We start from the raw sequence: 26,836 nt of genomic DNA, 5'->3' as shown, positions 1-26,836 counted from the left end.
TGGTGTGATAACTAAAGACATTCAAGTACACTCTGTACATACAACCAAAGAGGGAAGTAGTTCATATCGTGCAACTTACTGTTACTCTGGCCTTTCATATATATACTCCACATTATTTTGCTTTACCCATTTTTTGCTTTCAAGCTAACCACACACCGCCTCAATACTTGTTATGAGTTTAATAGCGCTGACACCAGCAGCAAGAGTCGATGATGTTATTCGACAGTTGTTTGACCAATACATACAGATACACCCTATAAATAACCAATACTTGCTTAAATCATCCAATGGCAGCAGTAGCAGCGGCAACAACAAGAGCCACATCCAGCAATGGTTCAACTTACGTAATCTACCCATTGTGGGGAGATTTGTTCCTGAGATCGACGAAAAGACAAAGCTTATTAATGAACTACTTGAGTATCAAAAGACAACAACAACATATCGAGATTGGTACACCATTTCCTTGAGGTTGGATGAATTATTGGGGAATAATGCCTGGAAATCCGATCCTCAGTCGGATATTTACGACTATAATTTAATTTACAAACATTTGAATGCAATGAAACAAGCACGAATGAACAATAATTACAAGTTGTTGTTGTATTACATCCGTACTACATGGGTGCGAAACTTGGGAAATATGGGTGATTCAAATCTATATCGACATTCCTATGTTGGAACCAAAAAGTTGATTGAAGAGTATATACAAGAATGTCAAGTTTCACTAGGTTATCTTGTTGAAGAACATCATGATCAGTTTGATTTTGATGATCGGTACTTATTGGGGATGTTGATACAAACGAGGAAAAATATAGGTCGAACTGCGCTAGTGCTATCGGGTGGTAGCACATTTGGTATTTTCCATATTGGAGTATTGGCCACTCTATTTGAAGCTAATTTGTTGCCGAGAATTATTAGTGGCTCCTCAGCAGGATCGATTATGGCCAGTATTATATGTTCACATACCAATGAAGAGACAATTGAGTTGTTGCAAACCATATCGCAACGCGATTTCAACATTTTCGACATAACCGACAAGGTGGAAACTTCAAGCAAGTTTAAAAAGGTGCTTTTATTTTTGGGCCATTGGATTAAATTTGGAACCGTTTATGATATTGAAGGATTACAAGAGACAATGATTGGGTTTCTTGGGGAATTGACCTTTAGAGAAGCTTATAACCGTACAGGCAAGATTTTAAACATTACTGTTTCGCCTGCATCAATACATGAACAAACAAGGTTATTGAATTATATAACTGCTCCCAATTGTTTAATTTGGTCAGCTGTTTGCGCTAGTTGCTCATTGCCAGGAGTGTTTCCCTCGAGTTCAGTTTATGAAAAGAATCCCAAGACAAATGAAGTACATGAATGGAATAATGACGAGTCAATGAAGTTTATGGATGGATCGGTGGACAATGATTTACCAATCACTAGATTACTGGAGATGTTTAATGTTGATCATATAATTGCCGTACAAGTGAATCCGCATGTTGTCCCAGTTTTAAAAGTATCGATAAGTAACGTGGGTGGTGATGTTGAAAATGAGTTGAGCTATAAATTAAAACAAAGCTTGAATAACGTTTACGATTTCGTGGTTTCGGAAGCTATTCACTATTTGCAGTTACTTAACGAGATGGATATTTACAAGAACTTGGCCAACAAGACAGTTTCTTTGTTATCACAACGGTATTCAGGAGATATCACTATATTACCTGAGTATAAATGGCAAGATTTTACCAAGATTTTGACTAATCCAAGTCATGAGTTTCTATTGGAGTTTATATGTCGTGGTGCTAAAGCATCTTGGCCCAAGATGAGCTTAATTGAAAACCATTGTCGGGTTGAATTTGCTCTTGATAAGGCGATTTCGGTATTGCGAGGCAGAATAGTAACGTCAGGTAATTACCGTTTGACTAATTCGCCAACAGCAATGACTAGTGGAACCGCTAAAGCGAAAGTCAATGGAAGTGGAAGTGGAAATGGAAATGGTAACAATGGCAGTGGAAGTAGTATGGCGATAACTTTAGGATCTCAAGGTAATGGAAGCACTACCAAAATTGGTTCCCCTAATGGGGACACTGATGGAGACGATGCTGATTTAGACATTGATATGGATGACGATGCTGATGCTGACGCATCAGTTGTAACCACACCCTTGGCAACAGCGACAAGAACACCACCACGAATGTTGAAATCACTGGAAGAACGGCAAATTAGACAAGGTATACGTAAATCTAAATCGTCAAACTTGATCAATTCAGTAAGGTATCATAGGGAGAGGAATAGTGATGGGAATAATAGCAGTGGTGGTAATGGTGGTGCTGATACTGGTGGTGGATATAGTCATGAAGAAAGAGCTAATTTACCATCAAGATCCAGATCGTTGAAGAATTCATATATAGGGTTAAATCGGTTGAATGATGATGATCCATAAAATGAAGGAGACGACATATAAAAGAAAGAAGATTACCCATAAAGTTATCAATTGGCTGCAAATATTGACAAAAAGTAGATATAGTGTCAAATTGGTAGCTTAATGTATTTCCCCCTTTTTTATCCGAGGTTAGCTTTTACACCAATACTTTTTGTAACCGACAAGAATAAAATAAAATCTAGCCGCTAACGGAAAGGGAACTAAAACTGAAAAAAATAACAAAATATGAATAAACTATCCGGGGAAAAAGGTAAAAGGGGTACAGGAATAGTAAGGTGGAGTAAGAGAAAAAGAAAGAAAGAGAGGGGTGAGCAAAGCTTAATAGATCTAGAAGCATAAGCCACATCTATCCTGCGTCTGTATATAAAGTTGGAGAGAAGAGGGACTTGTAAACCCTCGTATTAACAGGAGTAGTGAATGAACCGTCTCCTTCTTATAAATCCGCTTTCTGTCTGAAAGTCCGTTTTATAATTGTGTCGCTAAAAAACCTTTTTGACGAAACCTTTTTTACGACATTCGGATTTAGACGTTGATAGAACGTCATATAACCGATATGCCTTCACCTTTTGGATTGTGTCATTGAATTTCTAAGGCCAGTTCAGGTCATCAGATTTGTGTGAGTGAGTGTGTGTGTGTGTATGTGTATGTGTCGATATTGTTGGGCCGTTGTGAACTTGTGTGATTATTGTACCCTTGGTCCTCGGTTCCATTAATTATTTTTCAATTTGAGTTAAAGTGCACGACCTTCTGGAGCCACAGTAAACCCTTAGATAGTGAACGTGGTAAGTGGATAGAGGGACACACACACACACACACACCTACCTAAAACTATAGAATTTAGAGTTTGAGATACTATGCTGTAGGTACCACGAGTTATAAACAAAATCCGTTCTCTAATGCTATATCCATTAGAGCTCGTTATGTTCTATGAGATTACTTAAATTATCTCCGTTCAAATGTGCTCTTCTCTAGTTCTTATAATGAATTCATGGGATCGCCCCGCATTTTTCTATGTTTTTATTATTTTTCTCACACATGGTTTTTGTGCATCCAAACACACATACAAAAAAAAGCAACCAGTTCATACTCGGTTAATTAAATTTTTGACTTTCACACAGTAGGGGATTGCCAGTTGACGTATACCTCTTTCTCTTCACATCCAGAAACTATAGATTAATACTAAAACGTAGAACGAGCTGTAATTGAATTAGAGAGCATTCAACTACTGTTAGATGTCTCAATTGACTAATCTTATTGAGTGTTGTTCCCCTAGTTTAGAAAGCTCTTTTAAGTGTGTATCACTTTATGCCGACGATAACCTTTTAAAAATAATTTGTGTTGTGCACTTGTACACTACCTCGGATTTTGATTCCTTTGCCCTCCTCCCTCCCTCCCAAATATTACAAAAACTAAATTCCCCACATATTTTATCACAAGCGCAGACAGAATACAGAGACAGACGCAAGACAGTGAAAGAAGTAAAGGAAAAAAAATTTGATTTTTATAAATACCAATCAATATTTCCCTCATATAAAATCTGTAGTTTTTGCTCTTCTTTTCTTTTCCTTTCTTTTGACACCCTAACGTATAATTTATCCTTTACTTGAATTTCAAAGAGACTTTCATTGATTGAAAACCTACTGCAAATTGAGAAATAACGTTATAATTTTTTTTTTTACGAGTTTACGAATAATAAGGGAATAAATTTACATAAATTACAGAAGGAAGAAATAATGTCACAATTGGATTTTAAAGACAAGGTAGTTATCATCACTGGTGCAGGTGGTGGTTTAGGTAGATACTACTCACTCGAATTTGCCAAAAGAGGTGCCAAGGTTGTTGTTAACGACTTGGGTGGTGCTTTAGATGGTCAAGGTGGAAACTCCAAGGCTGCTGATCTTGTTGTTGACGAAATCAAAAAGAATGGTGGTGTTGCCGTTGCCGACTACAATAATGTTCTTGATGGTGACAAGATTGTTGAAACTGCTGTCAAAAATTTCGGTACAGTCCACATTGTTATCAACAATGCCGGTATTTTGAGAGATGCTTCATTCAAGAAGATGACTGAAGCCAATTTCAAATTGGTTATAGATGTCCACTTGAATGGTGCTTTTGCCGTTACCAAGGCTGCTTGGCCATATTTCCAAAAACAAAATTATGGTAGAATTGTTAATACCGCTTCTCCAGCCGGTTTGTACGGTAACTTTGGTCAAACCAACTATTCTGCTGCCAAGTCTGGTTTGGTTGGTTTTGCTGAAACTTTGGCTAAAGAAGGTGTCAAGTATAATATTATTGCCAACACCATTGCTCCATTGGCCAAGTCAAGAATGACTGAATCTATTATGCCACCATCAATTTTGGAAAAATTGGGCCCTGAAAAGGTTGCCCCATTGGTTTTGTACTTGTCACATGCTGATACTGAAATTACTGGTCAAATATTTGAAGTTGCTGCTGGTTTCTTTGGTCAAATTAGATGGGAAAGATCAGGTGGTATCTTGGTTAAACCAGATCAATCTTTTACTGCCGAAGTTGTTGCTAAGAGATTTAGTGAAATTCTTGATTTTGATGATTCAAAGAAGCCAGAATTGTTGAAGAACCAACACCCATTTATGTTGAATGACTACTTGTCATTGACCGAAGAGGCTAGAAAATTGCCACCAAATGATGCATCTGGTGCTCCAGCTGTCTCCTTGAAGGATAGAGTTGTTTTGATTACTGGTGCTGGTGCCGGTTTGGGTAAAGAGTATGCCAAATGGTTTGCCAGATATGGTGCCAAGGTTGTTGTCAATGATTTCAAAGACGCTTCCAAAACTGTTGAAGAAATTAAAGCTGCTGGTGGTGAAGCCCATGCTGATCAACACGATGTCGCCACTCAGGCTGATGCCATTATCAAGAATGTTTTAGACAAGTATGGTACTATTGATGTCTTGGTTAACAATGCTGGTATCTTGAGAGACAGATCATTTGCTAAGATGACTAAACAAGAATGGGACCAAGTCTTGGCCGTTCACTTGCTTGGTACTTTTAACTTGTCTAGATTGGCATTCCCAATTATGAGTGAAAAGAAGTATGGTAGAATTGTCAATATTACCTCCACTTCAGGTATCTATGGTAACTTTGGTCAAGCCAACTACTCATCAGCCAAGAGTGCCATCTTGGGATTGTCCAAGACGATTGCTATTGAAGGTGCCAAGAACAATGTCAAGGTTAACATTGTTGCTCCACATGCTGAAACTGCCATGACTTTGACCATTTTCAGAGAAGAGGACAAGAACTTGTACCACGCTGATCAAGTTGCTCCATTGTTGGTTTACTTGGGTTCAGAAGATGTTCCAGTTACTGGTGAAACATTTGAGATTGGTGGTGGATGGATTGGTAACACTAGATGGCAAAGAGCTAAAGGTGCTGTTTCCAAAGACGCTCACACTGCTGTCGAATTTGTTAGAGACCACTTGTCAGAAATTACTGATTTCAGCAAGGATACTGAAAATCCAAAATCCACTCAAGAATCATCAATGGCCATCTTGTCTGCTGTTGGAGGCGATGACGATGATGATGAGGAAGAGGAAGATGAAGGCGATGAAGAAGAAGACGAGGAAGAGGTTGAAGAAAATGACCCAGTTTGGAGATTCAATGACAGAGATGTCATTTTGTACAATATCTCCCTTGGTGCCACTACTAAGCAATTGAAATATGTTTATGAAAACGATAGTGATTTCCAAGTTATCCCAACTTTCGGTCACTTGATTACTTTCAACTCGGGTCAATCACAAAGTTCATTTGCCAAGTATTTGAGAAATTTCAACCCAATGCTTTTGTTGCACGGTGAACATTACTTGAGAGTCCACAAATGGCCACCACCAACTGAAGGTGAATTGAGAACTACTTTCCACCCAGTGCAAACCACTCAAAAGGGATCTAATGTCGTTATCGTTCATGGATCACAATCTCTTGACAACAAGACCCAAGAACCAATCTATTCCAATGAAGCCACTTATTTCATTAGACAATGTCAAGCTGATAACAAGGTTTACAAGGACAGAAGATCATTTGCCACTAATCCATGGACTCCACCAAAGAGAGACCCAGATTACCAAGTTGATGTCCCAATATCTGAAGATTTGGCTGCTTTGTACAGATTGAATGGTGATCGTAACCCATTGCACATTGACCCCAACTTTGCCAAAGGTGCCAAGTTCCCTAAACCAATCTTGCATGGTATGTGCACTTATGGTTTGAGTGCCAAGGTTTTGATTGACAAGTTTGGTATGTTTGATGAAATCAAGGCTAGATTTACCGGTATTGTGTTCCCTGGTGAAACTTTGAGAGTACTTGCTTGGAAAGAAGGTGAAAATGTCATTTTCCAAACTCACGTTGTTGATAGAGGTACTATTGCTATTAACAATGCTGCTATCAAGTTGATTGGTGACAAACCAAGCTTGTAAAGAATTTGCCCTTGGGTTTTATAGTATAGTTTTTATATAAATATATGTTTTCGAATTTTGAAGATTCAAGTTATTGGTAGAGAGTGAGAGTTGTATTTTTACCTGGATGCAAACATTTGTATTAATATTACCTATAAATCCTCTTCATCATCTTCAGTTATATCATCAACTGAAGAAACATTAGCGTACCCATACCCACCACCACCTCCAACTACTTCATTATTCATGCCATCAAGTACAATGGTGTCATTACTACTGTGGCCAATACTGTGACTTCGCCCATGATGATGATGATGATGATGATGATGATGATGATGATCACCACTGCCAGGTCCACTTCCACCACCGCCGTTTGACCAAGTATTCAACCCTGATTTAGTTGCCAATTGATGATAATGGTGTTTCTTATTATACGGGTATTGAGTGCGACCGCGTGATGTAGCAGCATATTGATGTTGAAGTGGTACTCCAACGTTGAAATCAACCGGTGAAGCATTGATGGGATCATTGTCATTGTCATTGTCGTTGACATCGTCATCATCTTCTTCGACGTAATCATCAATCAGGGATGAGAATGGAGTGGAGGAAGAAGTGAAGGAGCCAATACTATTTTCTCTTGCTCTTGATCTTGACCTTGATCTCGACCTTGAGGATGCACGCATAGTTGTGCCCACTGCTGTGGTTGAGTTCAATGGCGATGGAATAGTAGGCGATGCCAGAGTTGTGCCAATGACATTGGACGTTGACATTGATTTCTTTTGTCGTGGTGGGAACTGAAATGAAGAACTAGGTTGAAGAAAAGGTGATCGAGACGGTGATCGAGAATGTGTTGGTGAATGCGAATGCGAATTAGCATGCGAAGCAGGCGATGATGCAATAATTGTGTCATTTCTTTGTATGACTGATGTTGGAGCTAGTGCCGCCAATGAGGTTTGCAATGAGCTTGGTTTGCGTGATACTGGTTTCATCATCGAAGAAGCAACAGTAGGCAATGTTGGTGTTGAAGTCGAAGATAACCTTTTGGCATCAAAGATATCTGCTCCCGCTGCTGATCCTGTTACTGATGTTCCAGGTGGTCGAGAAAACATATCTGATCCCACATATGCATCATCATTCAAGGAATCAGTAGACAGGGAAATATTTTCCGACACAATCGACGACGCTGATGAATGTATTGATATCGAGGAGGATGAGTAGTTGGAGAAACTCGAGTAATTTGACATATTCGAAGAAAATGAACGACGATGACGATACAGCAGCAACAGCAGTAACGACAGTGACAGTTGCGCTTTGTGGTGTTGGTGATGCAGTTGTTGTTGATTATGGTGGTGCGAGTTACGGAAGGATGTAGAGGGTGGTAAAAAGCTCCGCAATTGGTGCTGTTGTTGTTGTTGTTGTTGTTGTTGTGGATGGTGTTGCGTGTGAATATGTTGCTGTTGTTGTTGTTGCAAATGCAGTGGGTTCTCCTTTTCAACTTCTTCACTAAAATCAAAATTACTAAACAAGGGAGAAGTTAACGGTGACGAAGTTGACGCAATTGATGAAGACGATGATGATAATTGATGCAGATTATTAGTAAAAATTGGTTGATCAAAAGTAAAAGTATTAGCTCGTGTTAATTTGGTGTTTAAATTGGTGCTAATTGACTTGACTTTGGAATGTGATCGTTGACGTTTAATCACTTTACCACTGTTCAAAGTGGTTGATGAACTCGAGGATAATGAGCGACTATGAGATGACATACTCCAAAAGTCATTTGTACTTGCTGATGTCAATGCTGATGGTCTGTTTGGTAAATGGTCACCATTTCCACCACTACCAATACCACCACTGTTACCACCACCAAATTGATTAAACGATTTCGCCCTAGTTAACAACTTGTTATCTTTTCGAACTCGACTTAAATTGGCCTCACAAGAAACTTCATGCTTGATATCCTTCATTTCAACATAATTTTGTGGGAAACAAAAGGACTTGTACTTGGTGAAAAATCTTTTGTACCCACCTTCCAATATAACAACATCTGGCCACGATAAGAATGGGTACGAATTTTGATTCATCATTCGATCACATTTACGAAGATGCTTGGCCATGGTTGGACCTCTGAAAATACTAAACTCACAATGGAAAATAAGCAACTTTTTCTTACTCTTGTTGCTGTTGTGATTGTTGTTATTGTTTGTTGCCGGAGAGGATCCCTGTTGATGGCTTTCGTGAATTTGCTTGATAAATGCATTTTCCAATGCTTCCTTAGAGGATATATTCATGGCATTAATTATATGACCGCCATGATATTCATAATCAAATCGACAATCAACAATGATGTATTCATCAAATTCGTGCTTGTGTTCCCCACAAAGAATCTTGTATAATTGATCTTCATTAATACGGGGCAACACATCATTTCCCAGAGTGAATGTGTGTATATTGGTGTGCTTTAATTGAGAATTATCTTCATGTAGTTGGAAATTATCAATCTCACGTTGGGTTTCGCAAACTGAATGAATACGTCTAATAGTTTTAGGTCGGGTTGTAATTGGAGGGCCCCTTGTGTGGGTACTGCGAGTAGGCAGTTGTAACAATGTTTCATGATTGTAATTTTCTTCTTGTTGTTGATTTATTTGTATGCTATTGGTTTTTCTATGCATTATAGGGGACTCTATGTTGATAGTGTCAAAGGTAGCATCACCCTCGTCTTCAGAATCTATTTCGTCCTCGTCGTTTTCGTGCTCCTCATGTGTCCCCTTTTTGTCATTGTAATTACCAGAATCACAATCAGTGGGTATATCCTCATCCTCATCCGCATCGTCATAGTCGTATGTCGAAGTGCACTCGGTTAACTTTGGAGTCATGTGTAAATTGGCAAAGAAGCTATGTGACGATTTGGATACTACTTCAGTCATTGATTTAGTGAATGCCTTGGTTTTCTCCTTGACATTTAAGGGAAAATTAGTCAAGCTCTTGAGTGGTGTTCGATTGAGCATTGGTGGTGAGTCAGATGAGCATGAATATGATGAAGATGATGATGATGCTGATGCTGATGAGTTTGAAGTCTTTTGTTGCAAGAATAGTCTTCTAGAGGAAGAAGTTGAAGATGATGCTTTGGTTGGTGTGGTGGCAGAAGTAGTGGACATAGTAGACGCGGACGCCCATTGGTTCAACTTATCGGAGTATATCAGTTTGGCGCTATTCAGATCAAAGTAGTTTTCCTTCTCGATTTCCATTTGATCACTACCACCACTAGTGGATGCACTTTGACGATGATTATTCTTGTTTCGTAATCGCTGCAAATGTGATGTGCTTGACTCGCTCGTCAAGTAGGATGATGATGCTTTCCTCAAAGTATGGGTGAAGGAGGAGTGGGACTTGTCATTTGGATATTGCATCTTCTTTTTATCTGTTTTGGGAAGGGCAATTGTAGTAACTCGATGTTCCCCCGCGTAGTATATCTGTGACTCTCTATAAATCCGCCTGGAACGTTCTCCTTATCTAATGTACTATAATAATAATGTTGTTACTGTTATTATTATTATTATTATTATTATTATTATGATTGTTATTATTATTGTTGTTGCTGTTGACAATGTTGATAAATATTATTATTTAGCCCAAGTTGGGTTGTTAATTAATGTGAGATACACTTTGTGATGATGATAATAATGTACAACTCTGATTCTGATGCACAGTACTCAAGGCGAAAAGAATGAATTTAGAAAAAGGCAATGGCACAGATGAAGCTTCGTATTTTCGAAGTGGTAAATAATGATGATGATGATGATGATGGGGGAGTTTTGGTTCTGGTTCTTGGTTTTTGATTTTTGATTTTTGGTTCTTGGTTCTTGGTTCTTGATTCTTGGTTCTTGATTCTGTTTGGCTGTCAAAAATCAGGTGGGAGAACCAAGGAAGAAAAAATATTAAAGCCAACAGCAGCAGAAGCAGCGGTAGCAGTCAATGACTATTTAATTGTGATTGGAAGTAGATTGTTGGTGGTGGTGATATAGTCTAAGGGAATGAGTGTGGTAGTATAGTGTAGTATAGTAATATGTATTACCCAATTAGTTAGTTGGTTGGTTGGTTGGTTGGTGGGTTGGTTGGTTGGTTGGTTAGGTGTAGGGAATATATTATGCTTGGACTTGTAACAACAAAAGATTGTTTCGTTATTATTTACTTCTTCAACTTTAACCATAAACAAAGTGTCTGTGTGTGTGTGTCTGTGTGTGTGTGTTGTTTACATGTACATTGTGTTTTTGTGTTTTTGTGTTTACACACGCACAATCTCATGTTTTGGATAAAATGTTGCAATACTACGAGTACTACCACTACCCCTACCCCCGACCCCCGTTTACTACTTACTATTTTGCTTTTCTGCTATTTGCTTGTGCTATGTCTTCAAGAAACCTGTTATTTATCCAGTTGCACAGTTGCTAATGAAATAAAGCTGTGCTCTCATGAATTGAGTTCGTGGGTAGACTAACGGTTGTTGCGTGTCTTTGACATTTTTTTTTTTTTTTGGGAATTGGGAATTGGTGTCTTTGTGTCAAAAGAAGGAGGTATAGAGGATGAAATTCTGTATTGCTACCAGTTGTTTAAGAACTCATACCAACTTGTGTAACTCAAACCAATACTATTGCCACTACACTATAATGTACAGCTCTTCACTTTGGCTTTCAGCCCAAAATCATTCTCATTTTGATGCGCTACTTTCAGGTTTCGATAAACCAGCTTTACATCTTCTTTACTTTTTACACTTTTTAGTTATGTATTGGTGCAAATATAATGTATCAACTATTTTCAAGCGCAAGAGAAATGTTTTCATTCAAGTATAAAACTAAGAGAACCGTATGTCAATCATTGTGCATTATTCTGGATTTTTCGCAAGTTGACTCTGGCCAGATTGGTGATTTTCAAGATTATTTATTGCTATTGGGCCAAGTTTACTGGGTGCAATTATCGTACAATAGTTACAGTTGTTTCTTCCACGTGATTATCCCGTGACTTTAACATTTGTGACATTTTTCTGTTTATGAAAGAATATAGCCGAGAGAGGGAGAATAACATGCACACACACACACACCAACCGGTTTCATAGTCCAAGGTTGAAGCGGCAGCTAATAAATCCCACCTTCAACGTACGTCTCCGAAGCTTACATTTGTTTGTGTCCATCACTTAAGGAGAGTGGTCCCAACTAATTTCATCTTTAGCACATCAAATGAAGTTCATGAGATAGCCATCAACTGCCAGGCGTATAAGAAAGAAACAAAACCAAAAAACCCGTCCTTCACAATGGACCAAGACAAACTACTGATCGTACTAGATATAAAAACAGGAAAGAAAGTCATCAACAATAAATACAGAATTCTTAAAAAGATTGGACAAGGTCAATATGGTAAAGTGCTATTAGGACAAGTATTGGATGATACAAAACCTACAGTGAGAAAACAATCTATATTGAATGATAGTGCCACAATCACGTCATCATCATCACCATCATCATCATCAACAACTCCCATTACTTATGTTGCTATAAAAACCATTAACCGAGTTGATAAAGCAAAGCTAATAACAAAGTCGTACATCAGTAATGTCACCAAGATCAAGAAGGAGATTAAAATTTTGAAACAATGCAATCATCCCAATGTTGTCAAGCTATATTCAGTTATTGATGATACCCATTTCGACAAGATTCTTCTAATATTGGAATACTGTAAGTATGGGGAGATTGATTGGAAACATTATAACCATTATTACGAAAAATACACCACACATAAACATAGGCTACCACTCAATCTAAACAAGATATTACGAGATATAGTCAATGGGTTGGAATACCTTCATCTGTATAAACACATTATCCATCGAGACTTGAAACCACTGAACTTGCTAATCGATGAATACAATAATATCAAGATATCTGACTTTGGAGTTAGTCTAATCTTGGAAAATACCATTCAAGACTCAAAAGAATTGGCAAATACTATGGGCACACCAGCATTTTATGCTCCAGAACTATGTCAGTTTGTGAAGAATAGGTTTTCAATGATTACTAATGAACATCACCAATTAAACAAGATCAAAGTAGATTTTAGAATAGATATTTGGAGTTTGGGGGTTACACTATATTGCCTAATGTTTAATAATTTGCCATTCAATGGGATAAATGAGTTTGATATATGCAAAAAGATTGTTGATTCGGAATTGAAATTCCCTCAAATAAAGCATACTTCAAGAGTCACTGATTCTGATGTGGAAGAATTGCAATTGGTTAAAGATTTGATTAAACATTTGCTACAAAAAGATCCCGATAAGAGAATAACCTTGGATGGCGTTAAACATCATAGATTTACTACATTTGACCTAAATGCCTCACAGCGAGAGAAGTTTTTCAATTTTAACCAAGCCATTTTCAAAGATGCTGATTGCAAACGGAAATTGAGTGAAGGTAATGGAAATGGAGACCCAATACTTAATAACAATGGTCTTTCAACAAAAATACGAAACTTTTTCAAAGGAACAAGCTCCACAACACCAACTCCTCCTGCAAAAGATACCATATCATCAGTGTCGAATCTGAAAGAACCGCTTGCACACGACTCTGAAACCAAACGACCTAACTTGCCTGATTTACAACACGTTGATGATTTGCTAGACTCATACTTTGATGACTCTTCTTCATTGGGTAGTAGCATAGGAGACATGGATGAAGATCCTATTGACACTTCCAATATCCTTGGTGATATGATCAACAATAACAACAATGGCAGCAGCGGTTCCGTCTTGAAGCATACACCACAACCATTGGTTTTGAAACCATTAGCTTTGAAGGGACCCTTTACTGCTGATGCAACATCCACAGATGCAGAAACTAAAGGCGCGCTAAATAATGGCTCTGCTCCCATCACACCAAGCTCCAGTCATCATCATTCGTTAACTCCGACAAATGACTTGTTTGCAACAATAGGTCAAAGCTCACCCAACCAGATCGATACCAACGGACCTGTGTTTAGTCCAAGCAAACGGTTTTTTGATAAACAGCAGCAACAGAATAAAGAAGCACAGCAACAATGGCAACAACAACAACCATCCATAAAATCTTTATCGACTGATAATGATTATGTTATGGAACCTCCATTCGTCTTCAATAGGAAATATGGGTCCAGCAATACCATCAACACCAACAACACCAACACCAGCAATAACAATACCAATACCAACACCAACACCAACAACTCCAATGGCGATAGAAGAAATAGTGCTGAACGACCAAAACCACCATACGCACTATCACGTATCCCCAGCTCATCAAGCTCATTGAACTTGCATGCATACTTCACTGACGATTGTGAGTCAATAGAATCACTACGTTCCACTCATTCAAATCATTCGTCGTCGGTAAAGTACAATTTGAAAAAGGGGAGAGACAGTGTGGATGTACACGATAAAAACTCCAACTCGAGTGAAATCAAATCCATGGGAGTTATCGATGGCAATGCCGCTGATAGTGGTGGCGGTGGTGGTAGTGAAGGAAAAGAAGAAGAAGAAGAAGAAGAAGAAGAAGAAGGTGATTCAACGTTCTATTTAGGCGATGAAACTGCTGGCGTATTTGAGAAATATCACGATTTGACCAGCTATTTGGACAGTCTCGAATAGATATGAAAATGAAGTAATTTTATTTGGGAATAAGATTATTGAAACTTTGTTTGCTATTTAGTTATTTAAGCATTTACGCAGTGTGGTTGCAAAAAAATTTTTAAATGGCTTGATTTACCGTAGAAGATAATACAATAGATAAAAATTTAAAAGCAAGATAATTTATTAATATTTCACACTTCAATAGAAATCTTTAGAACGGCGACTCTTCAATAGAAATCTTAAAAAAGCAAGCAAGGCAATGGCTTCATTCATTTTTCTTCCGCTTATTCATCGACCAAGATCCATTTCTATTATTCGGTCCTCTTTGCCGCCTGCTCTTATTTAGCCACAAATTGTGCAATCAAAACCATCCGTTTCTTCATCAGTTGAATCTTTGGATCTTGTCCGATTTTGCGACTCAATTTTTTCCTCCTGAGCCTGAAATCTTGTTAAAGATTTGTCAGTATCAAAAGTACTTTCGAATGCGACGACATCCATCCTTGGGGACAATCTTATCGCTTCATTATTAGCTAGTGGATCCACATCTCTCACCGCAGTTTCTTGAGTTTGATCCAACTTTAGCTCGAAGGACTCCGATGCTGGCACATTCTTCGCGACATTAACCACCGACTTTGATGTATTTTTGTTTGGCATTTTATTAGCCGTCAGCCCAGCTTTTTTATCTCTGGATTGAACCGGAGAGGCATCAGGAGGTCCAGGTGCCCTATAATTGGAGAACTGCGTAAATTGCGTTTTTAAATCACTCAAGATCCCTTAATGCTCTTCCGAGGCGTTCGATTCCTTGGTTTTTGATCTCCAATAGTCTCGTCAATCTGGTAATATCGTGAGCCAGCTTATGTTTCACTTCATTGCACTCTTTAATAACCTTGGTCAACTCCAAATTTTCGGCTCTCAATAAGTCAGCAAAGGTTGCAGCTTGATTTACCAATAACAGTTGATCATTAGAAGATTCAAATTTGAGCACCAGCAATTCATATTTCAGATTCGCCACTTCCTCTAAATGCTGCCAAGTTTGCTGCAATTCAAAAGTATGCTTTTTTTCCATGATAAGTGAGATTTTTGTTCCAACAATTGCCGTTGAAACAACCTTTTTTGTTGTTGTGGTTGGTGGCAATGTTTTTTGCAATGGTAGTGAAGTTTCATTCTCTTACTTTGTAAGAGCTGCTCCACCTCTGAGCAATGGCTTTCAGTTACGACTCCTTGGCCATCCAAAAGCTCTTCCACCTCCAAACGATGACGTTGGATCTTCATTCTTTTTGTTTCTAAAGCTTCTTACAATTGAGCAATATAGTCACCTATTTGTTGAGCCGAGGTTTGATTGGTTGAAAAGAAAGAGGGTATATCAGAGCGGTTGTTGCTGATTGACCTTGTTCTTGATTTTTGTTGACCACTTCATTGAGCTGCAACATTTGTAAGTCTTGCCTCTTGATTAATATCAGACTCAAGATCACTCTCTTGCTGGCCACGAACGAAAGCCCTGTGTAACCACTTTCCAGGATGAGTACCAATATGGAATTTCTTGTATGCTAGACGTTGGGTAGCAAGCTTCTTCACGATAAACCTCCACTAATCGGATTGCTCTCCCTTCCCTTGAACAACACTCATCAAGTGGATTGACAGTGTGTGAATATTATGCGACTCGAAAATTAAAGTTTTAAGGGCAGCCAGTTTTTCCTTTCGACAATTTGCAACCGAAACAAACTTTTTAATTTGGTCGTGTAAATGCAACATACATTTTATCCTCCGAATAGCATCTTTTGTGGACTCTTCTTCAAATTTGCTCTATTCATTTCAATTGAGTCAATTCAGATGATCATCTGCCACCCCTACGCATAGTATCTCAAATCCTCATGCATTCATCGGTACAAATTTGTAACAATATCTCAAAGATCCGGAGGTATTTCATACATTTGAACCGATGGAGCATAATCCAAGTACCGTAGATGCTCGAGACTGTTTTGTAGCACACTCTCCAAATACCTCTTTGTGTTTTTGTTTTCAATTTTGCCCGTCAATTCAGGATGAAGCCCTTCATCACCAAACCATTGATACGTACCACCATAATTTGGTATTTTCCCATTCAATGTTGTATCAGTTAAAACTGCAGTTTCGTAGCACCACAAACGTGAAACGTTCTTTGGTGTATATCCACCACCTCCCAATACCACCATTGGTATTTCAAAACTTTTCAAGAAATTTAAGCAACTCCCGTGTCCCTTCAACGATAGATTGAATCTTCCCAAACGGTCACCACCTAGTGAATCTGCACCACATTGTGCAACAATGATGGATGGTTGAAATTTGGGTATCACACCTTGCATAATCAGCTTGAACAAAGCCACATATGATTCATCATCAACACCATCTCTCAAGGGCACATTTATGGAAAAGTTTTTACCTTTACCTATCCCGACTTCATCACCTGACCCTGTACCAGGAAAAAACTCACCATCATATTTGTGGAAACTGACCGTCATAACTCTATCAGTTGTGTAAAATGCCTCCTGAACTCCATCCCCATGATGTAGATCAATATCCACGTACAACACTCTTGGATATATTCTCAATAGGTTGATAATACACAAGACTATATCATTTATGTAGCAGAATCCACTTGGTTCAAACTTTTTAGCGTGATGTAGTCCTCCTGACCAATTGATCGCTATATCGCTCATACCGGCTATTATTTTCCTCGATGCATCCAATGACGCTCCGGCATAAATCGAAGAGTAATCAAACATGCCATCAAAAACAGGGCAGTCATCTCCTATATTGAACTTTGCTAACGTTTGATCACTTAATCTCTTGACCGTTTCTGGAGTCACTGATTGGAGAAAATCGATGTAATCTTCAGAATGAAATTGTAACAACTCGTCCTTTGTGGCTCTTCTTGGGGTGTACAAATCCATTTTTTCGTGAAGTTTGTATGTGCTCACTAAGTGATCGGTCAACATTAGCCGAAAAGGCTTCATTGGGTGTAGAGTTCCATAGTGGTAGTTCGCTACCTCAGGATTGTAATGATATGATACTTTGGTTTTGGAGGATTTGTTGGGGTGGTATAACGGTGTGTGCTTTTTGGTCTGCTTGTCGACAGCAAATGTTTCTGTCTCGTCTGTAGGTACTTCCATACTTGGGTAAGGGGGGGGCGTGCTTCCGTATTTTAAGGCGTGGAGGCTTGATTGTTCCTATGAAGCTGCTGGTTGATACTTTTAAAAAGTTTCAGAACAAAAAAAAAGAGAAAACCGTTCAGGAAAAAGTTATTACTTTGCCACCAAATCATTTAGTTACCCACTTCGCACTGCACCCGCAATAATGTCAGGATCAGCTGGATTTGATAGACATATCACTATATTCTCCCCAGAGGGAAGGTTATACCAAGTTGAGTACGCTTTCAAAGCCATCAATTCGTCAAACATCACCTCAATTGGTGTCACGGGACAAGATTCAGCAGTTATTATTTCGCAAAAGAAGATTCCTGATAAATTGTTGGATGCAAAGACTATATCCTACATTTTCAAAATCACTCCTAGCATAGGTATGGTTGCCACTGGATCGATAGCCGATGCCAGGGCTCAAGCAATGCGAGCACGTGGCGAGGCTACTGAATTTAGGTACAAATATGGTTATGAAATGCCCGTTGAAAGTTTGAGCAAAAGAATGGCCAACTTGTCACAGTTGTATACTCAAAGAGCTTATATGAGACCATTGGGTGTAGCGTTAACTTTTGTTCAAGTCGATTTTGAAGATGAGGGGAGGGGACCACAAGTTTTCAAATGTGATCCTGCTGGATACTACACCAGCGTTAAAGCTGTAGCTACTGGTCCAAAACAACAAGAAGCAACAACTTATTTGGAAAAAAAGTTTAAAAAGACTGATTATGTTAAAGGTGATTGGAAGGAAACTGTTGATTTTGCCATCACCGCATTGAGTTCAGTATTGGGAACAGATTTTAGAAAAAATGATATTGAAATTGGTGTTGCTACTGAAGGGGAATTTAGGATCTTGACGCCGGATGAAATAGACGAGAGACTTGTTGCTATAGCTGAACAAGATTGAGTACCGAGCTATATATAAGATATCAATACAATACTTTTTTTTCTTTCCTTTTTTTTAATGTGAGAAACAACACAATCAATCGCCTCTCTTCAACTTTACCAAACATAAGGGATAAACATATAAGGACAAGCTTCCAAATACCTGTCCCAGTCTTTGCCATACTTCTTTTCACATTTTCTTTGATCACGGTAACCTCTGTGAACCAAAACGATGAAAAAGAAAACAGGGAAGAACCATGGGAAAGGGGAACTAAATCCACACATTAATGCCCACGTCAATGTTTGAATATAATCAGCAGTGTAGTGCATTTTTCTGGCATAAACATACCATCCATCAGTCAACAATACTGATCCGTTTTGACACTTGATGTACTTTGGATTCTCGATATCAGAATATGGCAAATATGGGAAAGTTTTACGGATGTGGGTGTTTCCTGCCATTGTTCTTCTAAAGCTATTCTTTTGACGATTACCGGTGTCGAAAAAGTAATAAGCAACTGTAATCAAAACAAACAAAAACACATTGTAAGCTATGGACCACTGATATTCTTGTGGATCATGATAGGCCAAGTATAATGTACATTGACAATAAGTAAATGGCACACCAGCAATATTCCAAAATAATAACATGAAACCAAACTTTTCATAAGCCATATCCCAAGTGGGGACAATCAACTCTTCACCTTTAGCACAAGCATTAGCATAAAGCCAATGAGCATAAAGCAAAAAGGCAGCTTGTGGAGTGACATACCCATAATTGTCGTATTGCTTAAAACACAAACCTAAACTCAAAAAGAACAAAATGAACCAAGGAATTCTAACCTCAAAAAACATCTTCAAGTCAAGGTATTTACCAATTCTTGGGTTCAATGGTGCACCCATAAACATATCGTAAATATGATTACCAGTCATTCTATGATAGTCCCCAGTAACAAAAAGACAAATCAAATACAAGATAATCGACAATGAAATGCCATAAGTAATGGCAACCGTCATGATTCTGCCAAAATTATCCAACATGTAGTAAGCTGGTAAGATTCCCGTGAAATGTAAAACCAACCACGCAGCTAAAGTGGTGTAAAATGACCAAATGGCATTACAGAAATAGGGCAACTGTTTACCATTCAAATGAGCCAATGGCTGACCTTTGGTCCAAACACCGGGTAAAGTCAAATAAAACACCCCTTGAATGACAATAAAACAAGTGAAGAACAACCAAGTGCCAAATGTGGGTAATCCATTCAATTTAAATAATTCCCACAACAACAACAAGAAATACGACCATGATTGATCTTGTTCTGGCCAAGGGAATTTACCATTGTAAAACTCAGCACCGATCCACATATACCACATCAATAATGGGAATCCAATAATCATTCCCAATGCACCAATGGGGCCACCAAACTCCCATTCAATTTGATCCTTGGGTGTGTAGCCTCTTGGGGTAGATTCAGAATCACCGGATGAGACCAATGGAGTAGTTTCTTCAGCCATGTTTACTGTGGATTAGCTCTTGTTGTGATTTGAATAACAGAAAAGAAGCAGTGGTGAATACAAGTGAAGAAGAATTTCAATTGTTTTGATTTTGAATTTTGACATTTCGTAAAGAGTGGAAAACACACACACACACACACACACAAAACGCGGGCCAATGTGTGTTTTGGTGTTACTTTTTTTTGTCTGTCTTTTTTTTTTTTTTCGGGGCGGGGAAAGAAGACGGACCCGCCGAAAATGGTTTTATTGCAAGAGAAAAAATTTTCATTCCATCGTTTTATGCCCTCCTCCCTCACTTGCACCACGAGATTGACCGATACGACATGCGTCGGAGCGAGAACGAGAAAGAACGAGATTTGGTACGAGAGGTGAGTCGTATATCGTATATATATAAACACAGCACGACATAACACGAATGGACGTAATCTGAGGCTTGCTTTCTATTTGTTCTATGTGTTTGTACCACCAAACTCTTTTTTATAGTTTGATGTAATACAATATATGTATATCCCCTGATGATTGAGACAATCAGGGTTTAAGTTTATACCTGAAATTTCAATTAAAGTTGCTACAATACAAACGCAAAGAAGATGTCCATGCTAAACATTGGATACCGCTTATATAAGTAGTAGAATGAGCTAGGTTCTGGTTACAAATGATTCTTTGCTTCAACCTCGAGGTGGCTTACTCACACACACCCAAACTTTTTTTTAGCCTCTGTTACAACGTGAAATAACAAGACTATAACTCATACACCTTATGCAGCTAGTATCCCGTTTGCAAAGTTGGCAACCCATACATTGAAAGCCAACTAGCTTGCCATGGATACACTTTCAAATTTGAACTCCCCATAATACGAAAAGACTTGAGATATAAGCAATGGCCGTATTATCTTGTTACAGGTACCAAAATTTTCAAATAGCGAGGCTTGATATCTTCAGATACATCACCATTCGTTGCAATAGCTATATCAGTCAAAAAATGACACGTAGCTTTCTCCACATGAAAAAGAGCTGTATCCACCAATGTTATAGAGTGGATAAGCTCAATACAGAAAAGTGATATAGGGCCAACAAGTGTATTTTCCAATGTCCAGCCTAGTACCGCATATGAACATGATTATGTTCTCAACATTACCATCTGGAAGCTAATAGGCTTGGTAAACTTTAACACTAGCGAGGAAAAACAGCAATCAGCAGCTGTTGAATGTATCTGAAAACACTATATTATTCGAAGCTTATCACATGAACTTAGGTAACAGGGATATTAGAGAGATATGGGACAACTATTTGAGCAGAAAATGACAACTTTCAGCAACAGCTTGCTTCATCTGTCATTAATTTGAGCAGCTTAGTGCTTCCATTATATCAAGTACAGAAAAGCAATTCAAGGTGTGAAGCATTAAGGATCTGGTGTTTGATTTCGACTGAATGTATCCTGAAAGTTTGCACATGTTTTTTGAATGAAGCGAAAAAGGACAACAATACGTCGATATCACGATGAAGGGTGGCAAAGATAATATATTACTCCTTGGATTTATTTCTTGAAGGTATTTGGTAGAATTGAAAGCATAACAAGAATGGTGGTAAAAAGGTGAATTCCATACCGAGAAAAAAAAAAGTGGTGCAGTGGGTTGCAAAACTGCTTTCCATCAATACGCTGATAGTATCAACATGATGTGTCAAACAGATATGCTTAAACTACAAGCATCGTAAAGCTACAACCCACAAATGTTATTCGATGTATTCATAAAGACAAGTAGAGCTGTCATCTTCCTATTTGAAGCAGCTGTATTAATACCATACTAGTGTCTGCAAAAACCCAAATTTTCTTTTACAACCAATTTGGAAGCATATCAACAAATCTTCACTAACAAAATCAGTTAAGGCGGCTTTTTTTGATATTCTTAATGGACGGAGTATAAAACGAACCAAATGGATCCCAAACTTTGGTGAACTTTCTTCATCCTTTTTCCCACCACCATCATCCTCCCACCTAATTTTGATTTGAAAGCAGTTAATTTTTGAATCACAGATAAAGCATTTCGAATTAGAATTATCCCAGTCTTCATCCTTTGTACAGATCCGTATTTGTACACACTTAAGCTCCACAACAGTTTATTTCAACCAGTTTCAAACACACTTTTATCTACTGACCCACAATACACCACTGAATTTTATCAAATAACAACTAGAGAAAAAGTCCAATCAACCCGTTAATCCCCACCTGAGTTAAAGGTTTTAGTTGTTGGTGTTTCACCTCCCCCATTCCCATCGGTTTCCCCCCTTTTTGGTTGAAAGTTTTACTGTTCAGCATGAGTTCTGAGCACAGTTTTGTGTTTAGCGCACAGGCAGATTTTGAAAAGGTTTTCAAGATTACATTGAACAATCCAAATGAATTTGCATCCTTGTTGACTACTACTGGACGCACTACAGTCAAGTTTGTTTTGAATTGCCCCATTGTATTTCTGGTATCACGTGAACTGAATGAATTTGAACCCCCAGAGAAGAGAGAAGAAGGAGAGCTGCAAGCGGATGTGAATGTGACGAGAATCCCGCAATGTTGTCGTACAGCTCCGAGACCTTCATGGGCAAGAAATTGGAATGGTTTGAACCCGTATGCCAGAAAACCAGAAACTCCAGAGAATCCACAAGCGTCAAATGAAACAAAGAGGCAATCTGAATCGAAACCAGTTGTAAATGTTGAAAGTGATGATGATACTGCAAATGAGAACGAGAATCCATGGCTCAAACCCACTGTTTTCAGCAGAAGAGAAGGTATTCATCAGCGGAACTCTTCAATTGGTGTTGGAAGAAGAGATAAAGAAGTAACTGGAAGAAGATCCGTTGTGCAAACTGTTTCGGGTTTAAAAAGTGTTAGAGCAACGATGAGTGCCATACAACAGTTGATTACTTCTCCAGTTCCACCACCAGTTCCACCGGTTTCATTAACTCAGTCACTTGCTCAATCCCTGCTTGTTGTTCAATCCCTACCTGTCGTCCCACTCCACCCTATTGTCCAGCCCCTGCCTATTGTCCAGCCCCTGCCTATTGTCCAGCCCCTGCCTATTGTCCAGCCCCTGCCTATTGTCCAGCCCCTGTCAAACACACTGATTCCTGATATCCCCGTCAATCATTCCAAGCCAGTTTCGAAGTTGAAGACTTGGTTCAGACGGAAGGTCCTGAAGATGAAAAGAACGGTTTCCAAGGTCAAATTGAGAAAAAAACCAGCGGAACCAGTTACCTGTGAGGAACTGCCAGAAGAGGAACCAATGTATTCGGTTGGTGTTGCCAATAGGAATCCTTATGAAAACATGATTGTGTATCCAAGGTACAATCCGTACAGTACCGAGAGAATTTTACAGGAGTACTCTAGTGAACCACTTGGACCAATCATTGACAATCGACCCGACACTAGTGAATTCCAATTTTGAAGAATATTAAAAGGTCAATCTTTTTATTCCTGACGGTCGCGTTTACGTGGCTGAGTGATTAACGTCACTCGTTGGGAATTATGTTCAGTGAAAATAAAGGAGATGAGGAATTGAAACATGAATGTTGTATTTTGTTGAGAATTATAGTTGGCAAATAATTGAAAAATGATTAACAATCGACTAGACACAAGTGAAATTCCAATTTTAAAGAAGAATAATACAATGTCAATCCCCTTATTCCTGACGGTCACGTCCCCCACGTGGCTGAGTGATTAACGTCACTCGTTGGGAATTATTTTCAGTGAAGATAAAAAAGATGAAAAAGTAAAACATAAATGTAATTGAAAAACGACCGAGAAATGAGTGTCAATGAGGATAATGAAGCTAGATTGGTGTTGTTTGCTGTTGTTCAATACTTTGTTGAATTTGTTTCCGATGGATGCAGGGGAATGGTGGATTTGCGATTTTATGATCTGGCCAGTCTGATTTCGTAATGAAGCTGTTTGTCTGTTGAAGTTGGGGACTGAGAATGGATAGAAAAGAGGAACACGGATACAATACCATTGGACTACTTTGATGTTTGTGTTACTATTACGACTGCCGCTGCTGATATATCGCTGATACCTTTAAATGTTGAATCACTGCTACTGACACTACTACTATACTATTTTCAGAAAATCATAAAACCCCCAAAAAAAATTATTGCATTGCAACTTTATCAAAAAAAAGGTATAGATTCAACAATATATTTCCGATGTTATGGATTTTCCTCTGTAGGTTTCTCTAATTTCTGTGATCTGATAAAATAATGTGTTCACGTTATATCGTTATACGTCTATCAAAGTGTCTATGAGAACGATATAAACGCCATATTTGTTTGATCGTCATCATCATCAGAGCTTTCGATTAGCTCCAGTCCATTGCCATCTCTACTCCTTTCGTTGTCTTCTTTTAACTTGTACTTCAGCCATAACTTTTCAACAACCTCCAAACCAATCAATGCACTCCCATTGCCTAACTTAACCAACGCCTTAAAATACAATGACAACTTTTCGAAATCGTCCTCATTTAAAGATACTTTTAAACACTGACGAAACGTACTTTGTGCCATGAGAGCTCTTTCGTCAAACAAGGTTTTCGACACATAATAGTGATCCAGTTCAAGGAAAATGTCATCTTGATAGTTTCTGATAACATCCTGGCTTTTTTTCTTTATGAAAAACATCGAGCTAATGATCCTGATCTTCAACTCTTTCACAATGGGATGAGTTCGAGGAAGTTTGAGTAGCCCCTTAGTTATGTACACTTTCAAAGCTAGTGATTCAATTTGCATTTGTTCACTCCAATCAAACCACGAGTAGCACACCAATCTCCCATCAGGCAAAGTTTCTTTACCATAACATGACGCAGGAAATGAAATACGATCAAGTTTGTGATACTTTGGATGTCCAATCGATTCAATAGGGATCACGAAGCTTGATTTATCAACCAAGGGAACAATAAAACTATCTCTTCCCTGAGCTATTAGTGACATTACTTTGGCTACCCTGAAACCCGATACTTGGACATTATTGTGTTCTCGTAACAAGTCTAAACATTTGGTTAATTCGTCAATAATGCAAACAACATTTATGCTGTACCCATTGAATAAGTTAAACTGAACTAGGTTAGGATATTGTGCTGTTAGCAAATTGATTTTGAGTAATGCATCATGGTATTCAGCGTTCCTTTCTCGACTGAAATAACCCGTTTGTAACCAAATACGACTCAATTCGGAATGGTCGTGTTCTGCGTCAGTTTCAATGATATCAACAACTTGCGATATATTCTCCTTCAGATAATGTAAAGTCCCACCAAGCGGATCATTCAACTCGGCCAATGCTTCGATAGCAAAAAACCAACTTTTCGCCAAAGCTAGACCATCGGAAATGTACGCCCGACTCGACGATTTAGTAAGCTCAGTGTATTTCAATAACAAATCCTTGACTCCACGCAAATGGGTTTTCCAGGAAAGCATCTTGCTGTCTGATTGCTTTTGGAAAAACGCCATTGCTGTAAAGCAGGATGTTAAAATCAAAATTGTGAGAAGAAGCTTCTCAATATCGTTGGCCATTGTGGTTGCTTTTTCGTTTGGTTTGGGGAATGCTTCACTTAGAAGCTTCAAGCAAGTGGACGTATATTTTGACCTGTTCTGCTCATGGACTTGTTTCCTGTTCTGAATAAACTGAAATGTGACTGATGATGACAACAATGCAGCTAGCAAGTAGGGACATCCCTGCAGGTACTTCAATAGAAGTTTCAACACTGCATTTGCATCTATACCGTGAGCAAATGGAAATAAATGGTACCCTAACTCAGTTTCGGTCAATCTGTTGAGATATATTTCATGTGGCCCAGCCAAATCCAAACCACTGAACGCTGAATCAATTAATTCTTTGTTTGATATATAGCCTGAATTAATAATTGGTTGTGATTCAGACTTGTAGGAGAGTTCTCTCATGGGGAATTCCGGGATCGACAGTAACTCCTCCGAGCTTTGCACGCTGGGAGGGTAGTTGCCATCACCACTACCACCGCGATTAAACAGTCCATAATCATCATCATCATCCATATTGATACCAAAGATTTCCAAAGAGTCGTGAACAAGCAGGTTTGCGTCACCAAAGAGATCCTGAACCTCATGGGGAGCAATACTTCCCCAGTTGTAGTCATTCAAGAAGTCAATTTCTGGTGAAAGTACATCGGAAATCTTGTACTTTTTGCAATCGGATGGTGATGGACCTTGTGACTCGCGTTGTAGATGTAGCATTTGTTGTGGCGGATGCTGGAGTTGGTGGGGCTGGTGGGGTTGTTGTTGTTGTTGTTGTTGTTGTTGTTGTTGTTCCTGCTGCTGTTGCTGTTGCTGTTGATGTTGATGTTGCTGCGGGTTAGGATCAAATTCACCACTACCAAAGTTGACATCGACGCTGGACATAGAACTACCTTGTAGTAGTGATCTTGAGGACGATGTAGGTGTTCTGATGTCACTGTGATTGACTAGGTAAAACTTGCATGGGCTAGGTTGTGTATGCAGAGGTGGTTCTTGCTGCTGTTGTACCAAAGATTTCAGCAGATTATTCCATGAACCAACATGGTTGTTCGATTGTGGGTAGCCACAGACTTTGTTCAATCGAGTGCAATTGTGACAAAAGGGTTTACCTTCGTCACATTTGATTTTTCTTCTTTTGCATTCCTTACACCCACCTCTGCTATATTTTCGTTTTTTTATCACCTTTTTGGTGGTTGACAATATCGTTGAATCCATTTTTAGAACATTGAGATAAA

General features: G+C 38.7%; 10 protein-coding genes across 10 annotated transcripts; 5 read left to right on the top strand and 5 right to left on the bottom strand. All coding sequences in view use genetic code 12, as the record gives it.

Annotated features, from left to right (window-relative positions):
• Positions 1-172: 172 nt before the first annotated feature.
• CPAR2_503050 (uncharacterized protein) lies at positions 173-2,434 on the top strand (the record flags this gene model as incomplete). Its single annotated transcript, XM_036810737.1, has 1 exon — positions 173-2,434. One exon carries the CDS (start codon positions 173-175, stop codon positions 2,432-2,434), a length of 2,262 nt encoding a protein of 753 aa, XP_036667244.1.
• Positions 2,435-4,167: 1,733 nt separating this feature from the next.
• On the top strand, positions 4,168-6,879 carry FOX2 (bifunctional hydroxyacyl-CoA dehydrogenase/enoyl-CoA hydratase; the record flags this gene model as incomplete). The annotated part of the gene is made up of 1 exon (XM_036810736.1): positions 4,168-6,879. The coding sequence occupies one exon, from the start codon at positions 4,168-4,170 to the stop codon at positions 6,877-6,879; it is 2,712 nt and encodes a 903-aa protein (XP_036667243.1).
• A 131-nt stretch (positions 6,880-7,010) lies between these two features.
• MIH1 (putative tyrosine protein phosphatase) lies at positions 7,011-10,265 on the bottom strand (the record flags this gene model as incomplete). The annotated part of the gene is made up of 1 exon (XM_036810735.1): positions 7,011-10,265. The coding sequence occupies one exon, from the start codon at positions 10,263-10,265 to the stop codon at positions 7,011-7,013; it is 3,255 nt and encodes a 1,084-aa protein (XP_036667242.1).
• Positions 10,266-12,163: 1,898 nt separating this feature from the next.
• Positions 12,164-14,527, top strand: CPAR2_503020 (serine/threonine protein kinase; the record flags this gene model as incomplete). The annotated part of the gene is made up of 1 exon (XM_036810733.1): positions 12,164-14,527. The coding sequence occupies one exon, from the start codon at positions 12,164-12,166 to the stop codon at positions 14,525-14,527; it is 2,364 nt and encodes a 787-aa protein (XP_036667241.1).
• A 324-nt stretch (positions 14,528-14,851) lies between these two features.
• On the bottom strand, positions 14,852-15,163 carry CPAR2_503010 (uncharacterized protein; the record flags this gene model as incomplete). The annotated part of the gene is made up of 1 exon (XM_036810732.1): positions 14,852-15,163. One exon carries the CDS (start codon positions 15,161-15,163, stop codon positions 14,852-14,854), a length of 312 nt encoding a protein of 103 aa, XP_036667240.1.
• Positions 15,164-16,413: 1,250 nt separating this feature from the next.
• HOS2 (histone deacetylase) lies at positions 16,414-17,658 on the bottom strand (the record flags this gene model as incomplete). Its single annotated transcript, XM_036810731.1, has 1 exon — positions 16,414-17,658. One exon carries the CDS (start codon positions 17,656-17,658, stop codon positions 16,414-16,416), a length of 1,245 nt encoding a protein of 414 aa, XP_036667239.1.
• Positions 17,659-17,842: 184 nt separating this feature from the next.
• Positions 17,843-18,586, top strand: SCL1 (proteasome core particle subunit alpha 1; the record flags this gene model as incomplete). Its single annotated transcript, XM_036810730.1, has 1 exon — positions 17,843-18,586. The coding sequence occupies one exon, from the start codon at positions 17,843-17,845 to the stop codon at positions 18,584-18,586; it is 744 nt and encodes a 247-aa protein (XP_036667238.1).
• Positions 18,587-18,681: 95 nt separating this feature from the next.
• On the bottom strand, positions 18,682-20,079 carry ERG4 (delta(24(24(1)))-sterol reductase; the record flags this gene model as incomplete). The annotated part of the gene is made up of 1 exon (XM_036810729.1): positions 18,682-20,079. The coding sequence occupies one exon, from the start codon at positions 20,077-20,079 to the stop codon at positions 18,682-18,684; it is 1,398 nt and encodes a 465-aa protein (XP_036667237.1).
• A 2,314-nt stretch (positions 20,080-22,393) lies between these two features.
• Positions 22,394-23,512, top strand: CPAR2_502970 (uncharacterized protein; the record flags this gene model as incomplete). Its single annotated transcript, XM_036810728.1, has 1 exon — positions 22,394-23,512. One exon carries the CDS (start codon positions 22,394-22,396, stop codon positions 23,510-23,512), a length of 1,119 nt encoding a protein of 372 aa, XP_036667236.1.
• Positions 23,513-24,359: 847 nt separating this feature from the next.
• Positions 24,360-26,816, bottom strand: LYS144 (Lys144p; the record flags this gene model as incomplete). The annotated part of the gene is made up of 1 exon (XM_036810727.1): positions 24,360-26,816. The coding sequence occupies one exon, from the start codon at positions 26,814-26,816 to the stop codon at positions 24,360-24,362; it is 2,457 nt and encodes an 818-aa protein (XP_036667235.1).
• Between the last annotated feature and the right edge of the window lie 20 nt (positions 26,817-26,836).

This window comes from Candida parapsilosis, contig 006139 (assembly GCF_000182765.1).
Source record: "Candida parapsilosis strain CDC317 annotated contig 006139".
Taxonomy (NCBI): Eukaryota; Fungi; Ascomycota; class Pichiomycetes; order Serinales; family Debaryomycetaceae; genus Lodderomyces; species Lodderomyces parapsilosis.
This window is presented reverse-complemented; position numbering and strand designations above follow the sequence as displayed.